Source organism: Ochotona princeps, chromosome 1 (assembly GCF_030435755.1).
Source record: "Ochotona princeps isolate mOchPri1 chromosome 1, mOchPri1.hap1, whole genome shotgun sequence".
Taxonomy (NCBI): domain Eukaryota; kingdom Metazoa; phylum Chordata; class Mammalia; order Lagomorpha; family Ochotonidae; genus Ochotona; species Ochotona princeps.
In genome coordinates, this window is record NC_080832.1 from 11350551 (window position 1) to 11367531 (window position 16981).

The 16981-nt window shown below is 38.9% G+C and overlaps 1 protein-coding gene across 2 annotated transcripts in view; it reads left to right on the forward strand.

The window, feature by feature from the left end:
* Window positions 1-16981, forward strand: part of IPCEF1 (interaction protein for cytohesin exchange factors 1) — a 186483-nt gene that overhangs the window by 167648 nt on the left and 1854 nt on the right. For both annotated transcript variants that reach the window (XM_012929879.2, XM_058663308.1), the window contains one exon: window positions 10799-10992. In XM_012929879.2, the coding sequence (XP_012785333.2) occupies window positions 10799-10992 (194 nt within the window). The remainder of the gene's footprint in view (window positions 1-10798; window positions 10993-16981) is intronic.

Consider the following 16981-nt stretch of genomic DNA (forward strand, 5'->3'; position numbering starts at 1 on the left):
AAGCAAATTGAAAGAATGTCCATGTAAAAATTAGAACAAAAATAGGGAAGGAGGAGAGAGGATGGAAGTAACGGAGAGAGAAAGGGAGGGTAGGGTAGAAAGTACCATTACACTTTCAAGACTATATATACAATATATTATATATATGTAATACATGAAGGTGTTGTCCTTAGAAAAATAAAAAAAGAGTTGAAAGAAAGAGTTTCATCTCAACACTAGTATCATGAAGATATTCATCCAAACACTCAGATGTTGATTTGTGGAGAGTTATTTTTATGTATGTTGTGACAATGACAAAGCATCATCTTATTCACTCTCCGTCTGTTCCCTTCCTGGAATAATTGATGTCAACTCTTCTTTTTGCTCAGCTGTCCACTGAACTCCTCAGTGCTGTCTTGCTTGTAAATGCCGCGGTGCTGCCTTTTCGACCCCAGCTCATGTAATTTTATTTTTTTAAAAGTATATTTTGATGTCCTATAAGTCTTGTCTTCCTACTCTCTTCCCTTTGTTAGGGGTGTTTGGGATATTCTTGGCCATTTTCACTTCCACATTCCGTTTATGACCACCCAGTTCAGTATACAGTATACACACATATGTGGTATGGATTGTAATGTATCCTTAGGTTCACTCCCTGGAAAACAAGAATTCTTGCAATTTAAAATCCTCTGGTTAATGAAATTTGTCTCTCTCTCTTCCTTCCTTCCGTCCTTCCTTTCTTCCTCTCTCACTCTCTCTCTCCTTCCCTCCTTCCCTCCAGCTCTCTCTCTCTCTTTCTTCACTTGATCTTAGCCAAAAGGCCGAGAACTGGTTTCTTTCTTTCTTTCTCTTTCTTTCTTTCTTTCTTTCTTTCTTTCTTCCTTTCTTCCTTTCTTCCTTTCTTCCTTTCTTCCTTTCTTCCTTCCTTTCTTTCTCTTTCTTCCTTTCTTCCTTTCTTTTGTTTCTTTTTTCTTTTTCTTTCTCTCTCTTTTTCTCTTTCTCCCTACCTCCTTCTCTTCCTCCATCTCTTCTCTCTCTCTTATTCCTCACATTCATGATTAGGTATTTGAGGCTTTTCTTTTTTTATCTTTCTACTTTTTCATAAAATTGTGAAGCTTCCTCTGTAGAAGTCTTAAACACATTTTGTTGGGTTTATTTCTACATATTTTATGTTTTAAATGTTTTTTGAAAATTGTACTTTTAAATCATGCCAACTTACTAACTTTTTAATTCTCATGCTTTATCTTAAGTCTTTCAACATATGTAATCATATCCCCACAAATGATGACAAATGTGCTTTTTCATTTCCAAACATTATAACATATTCTGTTTGCTTTGCTTAAACAAGAAATGGTAACTGAAGGCATTTTCTGTAGTATGCTTGGTCACAAAGGAAAAGATCCCAACTGCAAAAAAACTTTAGAATGGAGATCTCACTATCACCTCCACTGTGGGGATGAAGAAACTGGGACTTACAGTAGTTAACTACATTGCTTAAAATGGCCCTGCAGAAGTAGAGGTTACATTTTAAAATATAGGTCTGTTTGGCTCCAGAGCCTACAGTTTTGACCCCCTGAATATCTAATAATAGTTCCAAATAAGCAACAAGCAAAACATAGTGTGGAGTTAGACACGAAATCCCATACAACCAGAATAACCTCCGCTTAGACAGTCATTACAAAATCAATGAGTTAGTTGATCCCAAAATGAGAGAGAACATGTGTTGTTAATTCTAGGCTATTACTTACACCTCTTGGTATGAAAACCTTGTATGTGCAGCAATACTTACCAAGTGCCATTTATATATGCAGACTGTGCCGTTCAACTAGGACAAGACAACAAAACACTAAATAAATAGCATTATAGAGCTTGGGAGAGGAGCTTTAGGAAAATAATGGGAGAGAGCACATGAATGAACGAATAATAAATAAATAAATAAATAAATATCCAGTATTTGGGAATACTATGTTTTTGTATGTTTGTTTTACAGAGGTGAAGTGAGGAGGTTAATAGAAAACTAGATATAACCGGAACATGGAGGATGAATATATTGTGTAACATCAGTGGTCTTGCAACATCTTAGAAGTTTACATTTGAGCAAAAAACTATGCTGGGGAAAGGATGAACAAATTGGAAGAGGTTTTTGTTTTTTATTTTGCACAACTTACATGAAATGCAGTAGCCCTTCTTTCTCAGAGTTTTAAAATGATCAAAGAGCAACAGCAGGAAAGTGGCCTATGTGGAGTAGAGGTCATGAGAATGAGAGATGAGGTGTGATAGAAGGTCAGAAATCCCATTAACCAGAGCGAGGATAGCACTTTGGGTTCTGCTCTGATAGTGGAAACTGCTGGTAGGATTTGATAGGATGGATGATATGATTGGCTCTTGCTTTAAAAGCTCCTTGGTTGGAGACAGACATTGGGGAGCTTGACAAAAGCAAGATAGTCAGCTAGAAGGTTGTGCATGGCTTTGGGTAACTGATCAAAGCTTGCACCAGAAACCTAGGGGTGGAGGTGGAAGATGGGTAGTAACTGCATGCATGTAATTGGTCACATGCCTTAAGGATTTGATAAATAAGTCTCAAGTGCATTACTTAGTCATAAAATTTATTTATGGTATCTTCATATAAAATCTTTAATGTAGTAAACTTTCTATTTTCCTTTTATCTTTCCAAAGTTGTGTTTTCTTTTGAAGGATTTTCTTAACTCTATTTATGATACTGCTCATCCATTTATTCCATGAATGTATTTGCTGCGTTGTAAGATATCTCTTTTATTTATGATTCTAATTATATAACTTATTTCTAAGAGAATGTTCAATTCCCCTTTTCCATTTGTTAGTTCTTTTTCCACTGATTAGAGTTGTTTTCGATATCAAAACTCATATATATATATATATATATATATATATGGATTATTCCTACAGCATTTGTGTTCTTTTATATTTATATTATATTAAACTGGTATTTGCTTACTTTATCAGTACATCTTTATAGCATGCTTTTGTGCTCTGCAGCCACTAGTCTCCTTCACACTATTTTCCATGGAATCTAAATTTGGTAGCTTAAAATATTTATTATTTTTATTTTAAAGGCAGATTTTAAGGAGAAAGAAGGAGAAATACACATAAAGAGGTCTTCCATCCCCTGGTTCACTCCCCAAATGGCCACGATGGCTGGATCTGAGCTGGGATCCAGAAGCTTTTCCCTCATCATCTGTGAGAGTGCAGGGTCCCAAGGCTCTGAGCCTTCCTCCACTGCTTCCCCCTTTGCCATAAGCAAGGAGCTGGAGGAGAGTGGAATGGCTGGGACAAGAACCGCCGCCCATATGAGATGCCAGCACAATCAGGTAGAGAATTAGCCTGCTATATCACCTCATCAGCCCCCCCCTCAATTTGGTTTTAAAATTTTATTTAAAATGCTACGTTCTGAGTTTGATTAAAGTTTCCTTAAACGTTTAGATTAATTTTATGAAAGGTTCTTTAAAACATTGAATTACTCCATCAATGGACATGGTATATCTGTCCATTCCGGTAATTTTATGCAAGTGATTATAAATCACAGTAGTTTAAAATAATAGAGATAAGAAAAAGACCCACATGTTAAAAAATGAAGGGGAATTAATCTGTTTTAAATTTTTACTTTTTGTCCAGTAAAACAGTTAAAAAAACTTCCTTCATCTTGCCTCATGGGTTAGGCCTCAAGTAATTCCCACTCCCATCTCTTCCTTCCTTCAAATCTTTTTCTTTTGTCTTATATAATAACCTGGCCATGTCAAGAATCCATAAGGCTGATGGATCCAGCTTGGGCCACAGTTGATAAATGCAAAGCATTGAATTTAGATTGCAATCTCTTTCCCCATTTATTTCCCATTCCATCTTGGCCTCACAAACATATTTAAAAAGGAAATCTAAGCTCAACCAAACCTCTTCTGTATGTGTGTGTATCAATGCTTTTGTTTCATAGAATGTGAGCAGATATAACAATTTCATGCACATCTTAAACATTTTGGAATATTACGTTTTATAAAAAAGTAACTAATTTCTCTCAAAATGTAAACCACTTAGATGGTTAAACAATGAGTTCAACCTAAGATTATTTTAGCATATCACTGCAAAGTGATGCAAAAGCAATAAACTGAAGAACAACATTAAAAGATTGTCCTATAGACCAAGTATTAAGTCTTATCAAAAAGCAATAATGCAATAGGAAAACATTGAGTTGTGTTGATTAATAGCAACATCAAGTTGTTGAAACCATGGTCCCTGTCAAATGCCAAATCAAAATAATGAAGGCAAGGTTTTGGGGGTAAAGAAAAGAGAAGGTTTAATTTGTCGACAGATTTGAAAGTAGCAGACCTCTGCCTAAAGAACTACACCCTCTTGAATGTGGGTGCTTTGAGGTTTTAAGAAGTTTACCAGGGAAGAAGGAACTGGTCTGGTGAATTGTGAAGGAGCCATGAGCCTCTAGTTCCCACCTGCCATGGTTCATCTATTTTTTCACTCTTTAAACATGATAGTCCTTGAGGTCCTCAGGTGGTAACATTAGACTTGCTTAAACAGTTGTATTTTTTTTTAAAGATTTATTTTATTTCTTTATTACAAAGTCAGATATACTGAGAGGAGGAGAGACAGAGAGGAAGTGGAGCTGCCGGGATTAGAACCAGCGGCCATATGGGATCAAGGCGAGGACCTTAGCCACTAGGCCATGCTGCCGAGCCCAAACAGTTGTATTTTTTTCAGTTGTCTGTAAAGGAAACTGAGATAAGAAATTGTACAGGGCAATGTGCATACATTAGGACATGGGCAAGCCAGAAGACAGAAAGACAGTAGTGTAGCTTCTAGCCATCCACATGAACTACCTGCACAACCTCACTTTCTGGGTGTGATGGACACTTTGACCTCAGTCAACATGCAGGTACTGGTTACATCCTGCCCCAGACCTGGAATTCCCCTGGTTAGGCCTGAAATTCAGCTACAAGGAAATCTTGAAGATAGCATTTTCCACCATGTATTATCTAGGAAAGAATTAAGTATTTTAAGTATCTGGTGATTAAAATCTTGTAGGGCTGGCTCTACCATTGCTTCAGTTAGGTGACCTGAACTCAAGGAGAATGACCAGGACCAGAGGGCCTGATGATATCCAGTGTGTGCGTTCAGGGCACTGATTGGGGGCTTGGGTTCAATTAAACTCTCCAGAAAAGAGAGGTGCATGACTCCTGCCAGAAAAGTAAAATACACATATGAGGGAAATCCAAATAAAATTATTCCTCTTGAAAATTCATAAGGACACAAGCAAAAATAAAAAGGAATTTCAAGTTCACAGGAAAGTAAAATTAAATGTCTATTTTGGTATAAATTTCTTTTAAATTCATGCAAATTTATCATAATACACATGTATGATTAATTTTTTTAAAAAAGATTTATTTATTTGAGAGGCACAGTTACAGAGAGGTAATGGAATGGGAGAGAGTGACAGAGTGCTCTTCCATCCATCTGCTGGTTCATTCCTCAAATGGCTGCAAAGCCAGGGCTAAGCCATGCTGAAGCAAGGAGCCTGGAATTCCATCTAGGTCTCCCATAGGAGTGGCAAGGCCCAAGAACTTGAACCGTGTTCTGTTACTTTAACAAGAGCATTAGCATGCAGCTGGTTTGGAAGTGGAGCAACTAGGACATAACCTGGGACTCATATGGGGTGGGTGGTAGCTTAACTCACTGCTGTACTGCAGTACTAGCTCCTCCCATCAATTTTTGAAGGCCCTTCGTGTTAGCTTTCTGGTTGGCTATTCTCTCTGATTTCCTTTCAATTGGTTTGATGATTTCTCTCTTATAGGAGTTTCATTTTCAGACTTGTAAAAAAATTTTGGATGATGCTCTCTCAAATTTGCATTCTCATTTTTAAGCACTCACACTTTTGTTGTTCGCTTGACTGCTGTTGGGAGCACATGCATCCATGTAAATCTGACTCTTGCATTCTCCCTCTGATTTGACTTGGCTCATCATCTCTTGGAGTCCTGTTCAAGTTCCTACAAAAGAGTGAATGTTTGGCACCATGTTAGGGGTGACCTCACTGAGTAAGTATTTTAGCCTACTACAACCCTAGTTGTTGAGGGCACTTGGGACCGAACCAGTGGGTTGGAGTTTGTCTCTTTCTCTGTCTCTTTAACTTTCAAATAGAAATTGTAATAAGCAGATCCCAGGTTGCTGGTCAACTTATGAATATCCTGCGTTGTGGGCTTTTGGCAACCCAGTTTAGCTTAAAAAACAAGAAGCAACCACCTAAGCACCACAACTGCAGATGCTTTGACTGAAGTCCTTTGCTTTTGAAGGCATGTGAGTAGGAATTTGAGCCTTGTCCTGTCCAGCCAACAATCATGTTGGTTAATACAGATTCTCTGATTTGAAACACAGAGTATCGGTAGCACCAATCAAAGATGTTTAGAGTGCAAAACAGCATTTAGCAAAAGGAGCTTTGGGTGATAAGCTAGATTTTTATCTCTTTTTTCTCTGGCTAAGATTTTAATCACTCTATGGCTTGATAGCCTCTCCTTTTTGTTAGGGGTAATGGTATGTTCCTTATGTGGTTGCTAAAAGATAATGAGACAATCAGACATTGTTAGTGTACCAATTGGCACTAGACCTGTGTGACATAGTACAAACTCAGTGTAGGATAGCTATCTTAAATACCACAACAGAAACCGGGATCATTCTTCCAAAAATTACAGCATCCTAAGATTGGTTAACAATATAACTAATGTAAACATGAGCTACCTAGACGTTTTTCTTAAGCCACTAGTTTTAACCTGTAATTACAAATTTCAAGTTTTCTCCTGTGCTGTGGAGTTGTCAAAATCGCTAAGTAGAGAAACCTTGCAATTGTGAGCGTCAGGCGTTGTGACATGACTTTTCAAGTCATGAAGTGTAAGCAGACTGCCCAATGGCTATAAGGTTATTTCTTCTGTTTGTAACAAATGCCTTCCACTGCCTTTTCAGTCTCAAACACTTAGGAACATGCACAAGAAACAGGGGATGTCATTTTCTACCTACTTTCCCAGTGTCTCATCTTTGGTAACTGCAAGTTACTTCTTTGCGACATCAACCAGACTTCTTCTCTCTTGAAAATCCTTTCAAATTCTGGTGTGGAACCTGGCATGCGAATTGCCCTCCTGCCTTCTGGAGTCAGCTTTTATGTTTTAAGTAGAAAATAAGCAAGCACATTCTAGAAAGCACAAGGGAAGACCAAAAATAGGACAGTGGGGGGAAGGAAAAGGAAAAAATACAGAATTTCAAGAGATCTGTACGCAGTGTTCTCGGCACGTTCTGCTCTCCCCGGAGCGGGTCTAGCCTGTCAGAGGCAGACAATAGGCTGAGCGTGTAGGAGGAAGAGGAGGGAGCCACACATTCATTTGGCATAATTTTGGAAAAGAGCGAACTTCTAACCATTATTTAAAAATGTTGTTTTCTCATTTGCTAATGTCACTAAGACAGTCTTGTTTAAAAATATGCACACGCACACATTCACACACGGGAAAGATCTTCAAAATCTGCAGAAATGGGTACTATGAAAAGCAGTATGTGGATTTGAAAATCTATTGCATCAAAATAAAATCATTTTCTTTGTTTTTTTTTAAAGATTTATTCATTTTATTACAGCCAGATATACACAGAGGAGGAGAGACAGAGAGGAAGATCTTCCGTCCAATGATTCACTCCCCAAGTGAGCCGCAACAGGCCGGTGCGCGCCGATCCGAAGCTGGGAACCTGGAACCTCTTCCGGGTCTCCCATGTGGGTGCAGTGTCCCAAAGCATTGGGCCGTCCTCAACTGCTTTCCCAGGCCACAAGCAGGGAGCTGGATGGGAAGTGGAGCTGCCGGGATTAGAACCGGCGCCCATATGGGATCCCGGGGCACGTTCAAGGCGAGGACTTTAGCGGCTAGGCCACGTCGCCGGGCCCAATAAAATCATTTTCAGTGGAATTTTTTCCCATAATTTACACACACACACACACACCCACAATAATTCCTTTCTTGAATCTGTTAGATAACTGACCCAAGTTTTAAAATATTCATTAATGTGACCTCGTAAGACATTTAGAGTTAGTCTAACACATTTATGGTGCTGCCAATGTTTATCTCAAATTTCTACCAACTCAGTACATGAGTTAGTAATACTTTTTTGCAGGGTCACTTCTTGGAACAAAGCCAGATTTCCTTTTACTTATAAATTAGGACATGACACAGAAAGAACAAATAAATTCTGCTTGGTGGATATGCCTCAACTGGCTGGTTGTAAAGCAATCTTTTCTAAGTGGAAGCTGGTGTGGAGTCAAAAGCAGTGACAGATTGTCTAGTCCTGCCAGTGCATGTATGGTGCATGGGCTAGCAGTTCTGGCATCACCCAGGAGCTTGTTAAAAATTGAGACTCTTTTGCACTCGCAGATGGTGTAAAGCAGAAGTTGCATGGTAACAAGATCCCTAGGTGACTGTAACAGTTTGAGAACTGCTCCAGAAGCACATGGCCTGCGCAGGATGAAACTGAGCTTATCTCTTCTCCAGCACCAGTTTGAATTTTGAAAGAAATCACATCTTGGTTTTCAAGAATTTAGAGGATTTTTTTTTTTAATCTGTAAAACAAAAATAGGTTTTAAGCGTCCTTGACAAAGAACTTGTGAGGTTGAGATGAGCCAAATCCTAAAGTACCATACGTGGAAGTGAGAGTCTGAGTCCTGCTAGTTTATGTAAGAAGATGAAGGTAGGCGTTTGAAAGGAAGGATAAAAATTGCATTGGAAACGCTTGATGATCAGACAGAATCCATTTATTTAGCTATAGAAGATGAGGGAAGCAGAAATAATGAACTTGACTTTCATTTCCAGGGGGAAAGAGATGAGTGATCTTTCCTGCCAATCTTATTTTTTTGCTCTTCATAGTTTGATAAGAAAAATAATCTGATGTTCTCCAATATGAAACTATGATTAATAAAAATCTTTGCCTACAAGGTAAAGGGATATGTGAAAATACTGTTTTCCCGAGAGACCTTTCGAAGGTGCAGTGGCAGCCGAAAGTGTTAGAATGCCAAGGCTGGTCTTGCACAGCCGCTGTGTGCTCTCACCTCTGCCTTGGTGTCAGGGACAAGCTGTGTTTTATTGTGCGCATGTAGTCAGTTTGGTGCTATGATCCTGTTTATTACCTCTTCTGTTGTTCTTGCAGGTTCACTTTATGGTACTGGGAAGTCCTAAGTGGGAGCTATTAGCAACAGGAAAAGCAATATAAAGTTCCTGACTCTCACTTGGTTGGCTCACACATACGTCCCTTGAGTAGTGAGAAGTGTGTTGCACAGATGCTGATACCAAAGACAATAAAAGTATTTTTGTGACTCCTAAATCACCGTTTATCATTTTATTGTCCGTAGGTTTCTGGGTGATTCTGGAATGAGGTTAGGAGAGGTCACACGCGCCGTCTTTGTTGCAGCTTTGCCTTGAGCGAAGGCGGGTGCTGGGAGACAAGAACCTGGTGCTCCTTGGCCTTGTCTGTTCCTTTATTCCCCAAGCGTTTGAATCCTATCTGGACGTGTGTGCTCCCTCCCGCGACCTCATTGCCAGATGAATTAAGATAGAAAGTGATGATTTTTTGAACACTAAATATGAATTTTAGGTAAATTTTGTATGAACTTTCTGTAATCCCAACAGATTCATTTTGCCTGTGTATTAATTTTAAGCCAAATAATTTCTTGGAGTATCAAAATATAAACACACACACACTCACTCACTCACTCACTTACTCACAAAATTGTATACCCCAGAGTTTAAGTTAGTGAACACAATGAGATAGAGGCAGGAAGATAGCCTCTAATACTTTTAACACAGAATCATGTATTTTCAGATAAATATAGCAAATAATAAAGAAATTACTTAGAAGGGATTGTATTTATTTTTTATTTGAACAGCATGCTCTACTCTGTTATACCTGTATTCTAAACTTATTTTTATCTTTTCTGCTTTAGTATCCATGGAAACAGTTATGCATCCTTCATATAATAATTTTGATTCTGACATAGCTACAAACTAATTGTCTGGCCAAAATTATTGTTTTTTTTCTGCTACAATCCTTGGCAGAAGAACTGAGATGTTTGTCAAATGCAGAGAAACTGTTTTGCTTATTTTCACTACATAATTAGTCAATCTGCTTAAGTTTATCAAAAACATATTTACTTAAAAATACAATAATACTTAAATTGATGTATTCAAGCTTTATTTGAAGTAGTATCCTATCTGGATAGCTGGTGGAAAAAAGGACATGTAAATTACTATGTCTTTATATATCTGAAAATCTGTGTCCTTATTTCTAATGTGAGATGCTTTTCCATGGGTAGAATGTACTTTGTGTATGGGAGAATGTAGATTTGGGGAACAGGAGTGTAGATTGTTAAAGGTTGAATCGTGTCCCCACACAATTCAGATGTTGAAATCCTAAAATCCAGACTCCCAGGACGTGCTTTACTGCTAAACGAGGTTGTTGCAAGTGTAATTAGTTAAGACGTTTTCAATGGAGTGAGGTCCTCTCCAATATGACTGGTGTTCTCATAAGAAGAAATTTACCATAGAGACATACACAAAGGAAGAATGTGAACATGAGATGTTTCCTGCCACAGAACAAGGAACCACCAGAAGCTAGGAGAGTCCTGGAACAAGTATTCACTAGAGCCCACAAAGTAGCCAGAAAAAACACAAGTATATTATTTCCAGTCCTGAGACTGGAACTCAATATTAAGGTCACTTAGGATAGCTCTAATATTCTGTTTTTGTTGTACCCCCTTTTTTTCCAATAGAAGAAACAAAAGCACCCGAAGATGATGAAATGGAGAAGCTCTACAAATCACTAGAACAAGCCAGTCTGTCACCTCTTGGGGACCGACGACCCTCAACCAAGAAAGAATTGAGAAAGTCATTTGTTAAGCGGTGCAAGAACCCATCCATAAATGAGAAACTCCACAAAATCCGAACACTAAATAGCACATTAAAGGTAAAGCCATTTTAGATTGTAATGACCTCTGCAGGTGGGGCAAAGCATGTTTGGTTCTGCTCTGAGAGCCACAGTAACCACAGTGCATTATAGGGGTGGATAGAAGGATAGGAAAAGTTAGTGGATTCTTCCCAGGATGAGATGACACTGAACATTCTCAAAGCAGGAGCACCGGAGAGTATTTTCCACAGTGTGCCTTTTTATGTCCACTCCACTTTACAATTCCAGATCATCAGTACCTAGACAATGAGAACCATGTGTCATTTGTTTTTGTAATCCTCATACCTACCACAGTAGCTGGCTTCATACATGTTGATGAGACACAGGGGTGATCAAGCGGTAAAGTGGATTCGATGTTAAGCTTTACCTGGTTCAATCAAGAGTGCCACTCTTCTGGAGTACACTTGAGGAAACTGTCAAAATTTCGGGTACAGCAGACTTGGAGACTCCCAGCTCTAGGCACTGCTCACAGGGAACACTAGGAGAGCTGGGCAGTGGGAAGGGTACACTTTGTGGTGAGAGGCCAGCACATATTGTAACTGTTGGATGGTGTAAGGACATACTGAAACTATCTTCAGGACTTCTTGTAAGTAAAATGGTTCCTGCTAACAAAAGCATCTTGCATTCACATATAGCTTATGGCGTAGACTGGAGGAGGTCAGGATCCTCTGTAAAACAGTCCTGAATGAGAGCAAGAGTTGTAAGATTCTTCAGACCTGTGGATTCTGCAATTTCATTCTGCTTTGTACATAACCTTTTACATGAGGGATTTGAGTTCCTTTCCAAGAAAAATATGTCAGCAATGAAAAGGGCAGAACTGCATGAGTGGCTGTTAGTCAGACATATTAGTGGGTCAGAGCAAGAGCTAAGCACCCTAAAAGGTTGCAAAATCAGGCCAGAAAAGAACAGGGAGAGTGTGTTTCAATGCAGTGAGTTTTGACGTCACCACAGGATGTGCAGAATTGATAAGGCTGCTGATGTTGGGTCCTCACCAGGGAACATAGGTATTTCATTCTTGTATTTGTTTTTGAAAGCTGATGGGAATGGATACGTTTGGCTGGACAGGTATTTTCTGACTCTTTCTAAAGACTAGGACCTCTTCTGTGGGCACTGAGGCTGTGCATGGACCTCATAGCACAAGGTAGTATGGTAGTTACCTCATGCTAGGTAACACATTACATCCAGAACTGACAATTTTGAGATTCCAGAGTTTATACGGGTCAGGAATCAGGGCATGTCTTTGTCTAGGTCTCTCACAAAGCTGTGATAAACTGTCCTCTGGGGCTTCATTCATTCCTCCCTTGGAGACATCTCCTTCCAAGCTTTCACTTTGGTTTGCCGGCACGATTCAGTTCCTTTGTGGTTGTTGGGTTGATGGTCCTTCATGCACTGTTGGTTGAAGGCCATCTTCAGATTCTTTGCTGTGTGGGCTTTTTTTTTTTGATGTGTCTTTCATAAACTGGAATACTTTTAATTTATTTCAATAAGCATAGGGCCACCTTCCAGCATAACAAAACAGAAAAATTCATATACATAGAGAACCTGATTTTTGTCATTACCAACAACCTCAATTTACTTGAAAGTTCATGTACTTATTAATCAAAATTCATAATTTTTAAACTAGTCCAGTTTTAGACCAGGTACACTCAAGTGACTTAGACAAAAATTTGAAGACAAACGATTTCTTAGTAGGAGAAGGATGGGTGTAGATAAAATATGAGACTAAGGAAAGTGCTGCTCAACTCAAACACTGAAGATCACAACCACACCGTCTTGTTGCAAAATTGTAACTTGTTCTGAATCAGTTGTCAGAACCAGTCAACTGGAAAGTGACCACAGTCCCAGAATTTAAAAAATTCACTAAAACTTGGTCCTGAATGGACCTATATTTGTTTTCCAACATAACTACAGAGCAGAAGAGGGAATACCTAGATCTTTTGAGGATTGCAAAAGTATCAGAACTGATACAGTTATCAAGGAACACAAGATGCCACCACAGCCCTCTTCAAACTTTCACATAGGTGGATACATTCTTGCCAATGTGCCTCATTCCTGAACATACAATCAGAGTGAATATATTCACCAAGTGTAAGAACCCTAACATGAGGGCTGATGTCACAGCACAGCAATTGACCTATTACCTGCAAAGTCAGCATCAGAGTGTTGATTTCAATCTAGCTGGCTGACAATAACATGGGAAAGTAGCAAAAGATGGTGCAAGAATTCTGTCTCATGCCCCCCACATGGAAGACCTATATGGGTTTCCAGGCTGCTGATTTCAACCTGGTCCAGCCCTGGCCATTTTGGTTATTTGGGGAGTGACACAGTAGATGGACTTACATTCCTTCCTTCATTCTTTCCTTCCTTACTCTCTTTCCCTACCTTTCTCCCTCTATCTGTCTCTGTCTCTTTCTCAACTTCTCTATCTCTCTGTAACTCTGCCTTTCAAACAAGTTTTTTGAAATAGCAGTTTTTTTTAAATAGCAGTAAAATAAACATGTTAAGATCCTTAATCTACTGCTATGTTTCACTGTAAAATTTACCTTTGTTAAAATTTGCTTCTGTTCAAATTTGTTGAGACCGCACGTAAAAGTATCCTAATATTGCTTTGGCTGGTATTTTCTAATTACTGTATAATATTTTGGGAATGCAAATTTTATTTGAATGTCAACTACAGTTAAGCATGTGCCGTTTGTTTTTCTTACTCAGGTTTTGTAATTTGATGGAATGTTTTTATCACAATTTAATAAATGTTCGTTTTATTTAATAAAAAAAAAAAGAAAAAAAAATGTGTGGGCTTTTTAAAAGGACAGCTCACCAGTTGGGAACTGGCTTCCTTCAAAGTGTGCCAGGAAGAGCAGTGAGCTAGCTGGGTTATAACCCAGTTGTAGTGCAATTTCAGTTTTCAATTCAGTGTAACCAAGTTACTAGGTTAGTCTACACTCAGGAAGGGCATGACACAAGGGTGCTGGAAATACCGGGGGTCGTTTCTGGGGCAGCCATCCCAAATCCAGCTGCAGAACTACTCCCTTAATGTTTGAGGAAAGCAGTCCCGTTAACCTCTGCAGGTGGTGGACATGGTGACATGAGAACTGGTCTTACTGGGAGACATACAGAGCCCCATCATGTTCAGTAGCAGAAGATGATCGGACTCGTGTGTGTTGAAAGTTTGACATTGTCTGATGTTTGTATAAGAATGAGTGGTGAATAGAATGGTTTGTCAGTCTGAATGAGAGTCCCCCAGAGTCAGTCTGGTCTTCATGAAAAGGAAGGGAATCTCTTTCCTATACCAGGTTTCTGATGCTCAGGTCTTGAGTCAAGCCATATTATGAATATTTGTAGTAGGAGTTATAGCATTATGACTTTCACAATAATTTTGGAGACCTTGAATGCTTGTTTTCAAAATACTTCAAAAGCAATCCAGGAGCAGTAGGGCCGTTGTATGTGCAGGCCTGGCTTCCAGGGTGCTTGGTCTAGTAAGGGGCTCAGAATATCTTGGGGTTTCACAAATCTCCTTCCTCTGTGCTGTTATCTTTAGATGTTTTATCTGTAGCATAATTAACAGAGATTTAGGATGGGTAGTAAGACATTTGAATTGTTTAGTACTAATAATAATAAGTGTGGACTTTATGCTCAGAGTTGAAGCGTCTCCTTTACAGTGTTTCATCAGATTTAAAATGGCAGTTACCGCATTTTTACATTGTAGAAAGCAATTATAAAAGTTTTGTTAATCTTCAAAAATTTTGTTGAGTGTTTTCATGAAAGTATTTGAATCTCCCTCTGATACAGGTATCTAAATTTCATTAGAAAAAACAATGAGGTTCCTGAATTACTTCCTATTCATATCACCATGGTGATATTAGAGGGTAAGGGCTTATTATTTGTTTTTTGAAATTTTTTTTCTGAAATGTAGACATCATGGGCTCAGAAAGAAAAAAAATAAAGCTTTCTTGTCCCTTTCTGGCTTGTCTGAGTTAGTCAAAACTCCGCTTCTCCATTTATGGGTCCTGGTCGACCTGCCTGCTATGTCAGTTTGATTACTGTCCAGCTGAAATATGTGTGTATCCTTTCAAGGTGAAATGCTGCTTCTGTCTCTCTCTTACTTTTTTTCCTCTCTCTTTCTTCTTCTCATCTCTCTGCCTATCTATCATCTGCATCTTTCTACAGATTTGTTTTTATGGAGGAAGTTTTCTCAGGCTCTAAGTAAGTTCTAGAATTCAAAAGAGATTAGAAAGCAAATGCATGAGTAGGTCATCCACTAATTAGTTGTTTAATATATTCATTTTTTCAGCAAGTATTTAATGAATGTTCACGACATGTCAGTAATGTGCTTGAACAGTGAGGAATATAGCCTTAGACAAACGTGTGCCCTCATAAAACTAGCATTTCATTACGGGAGTAGACATGGTTATTACATTTTGTAATATGATAAGCAATCATAGAATCAAAAAGAGGGATGGAAGATGTTGAAGAACTAATTTTTAATTAGCAAAGGCAGGAAAAGCCTCTTTGAAGAATGGAATTTTTAAAGTCCAAAGAAGTTAAATAAGTGAGTGTTGAGTTTATCTGAGGCATAGTGTTCCAGGAAAAAGAAATAAATATGAAAAAAAGTTGAGGCTGGGAATATGCCTACTGTGTTTAATTAGTGAATAGCAACTCACTGAGCTTGTGGCGTGACAAGGGCGGAGGACAGAGAGAGCAGTGGGGCTGGGTAGCAATGAAGAGTCACATGTATAGGGCCTTGTAACCTGTACAAAGACTTTCACTTCTGCCTGCAGTGAGATAGGAAACCTGTGGAAGTTTCTCATTTGGGGGGTGTGATGTTTGACATATTTGGAAGGTAGGATGATCAAGATGTGTTGGTGGGTTGAATGTGAGAGAAGTCAAAGAAAACTAGAATTTTGCATGAACACCTGAAAGGATAGACTTGTCCTTTGTGCTTTTCAAAAGTCAAGAGTAGGAGCAAAGAGCAGGGTGGGGGAAATGTGAGGAACTTCGTTTGGGACGTGTTATATTCGAGATTCCCCATAGAGGTCCAAGTGGAGTTGCTAAAGGGAAAGTGAAGGCAACACATATGGAATCCAAGAGAGAAATAAGGGGAGGTGTTTATTTGGGATTGTCTGTACACAAGGGAGAGTGGGAGAGGTTGCATTAACTGAGATTCTGAATATGAGTAGAACAGAGCTGCGAGTAAGTAGATGAGCTGACCTAGTCAGGGTTGGAGTTCTGTGCGAACAAGATGGAAAGCATCATGTATTTGTGCAAATGCAAATGTAGATAGCGGGAAATAGGAACTTTGCTACACTCCATTGCTTGTTACCGTTTCTTCAAAGAATAGAGAGCGAGGCGATTAGCTGCATGTGTGCGTGGCAGCTGAGGTTTGAGATGAGAGGTGTTGAAGCAGTCATTGGAAAGAGAAGAGGGAGGTTAAGGTCTAAGTACTGGGTGATACCGTGAGTCCACTGGCAGTTGTCTTGAATTTTCAGGGTGACCAATGAATGTGTCTGTGGTGTTTGTGAAGTGTGCTTCCTGTCCTGGTTGAAAGGAAAGCGTGAAAACTAGATGGGTTATAAGTCCAATTTGGGGGCTCCATGAAGACTTTCTGGAGAATATGACTCCTGAAGTGAGTATATATTTCCATGTTAAAGGAAAATCCAGGTAATTCTTGAAAAATACTCTGTGAAACAACCTCTAGGTACTAGAGTCCATCAGCTGAAGAAGGTGAGGAAGTTCCTTTATGTGGTAGAATGTGATGCAGCTTCAACAAGATCATGGAAAAATGGAATTAAAAGATAAGCTTATCTTAGTACAAGCAAAAATTGAATGCATAATTTTTCATGAACCTTTTGAACATTTCTTGTATACATAGATTTCAAACCTTTTTACACCTTTTGAAGAATCTTTTAATTCCATTTTCCATGAGCTTTTGTGAAGTACACTTGTGCCATGGAGGCAGACTTCTGGAAATTAGAAAAACGCTCCCTGTACT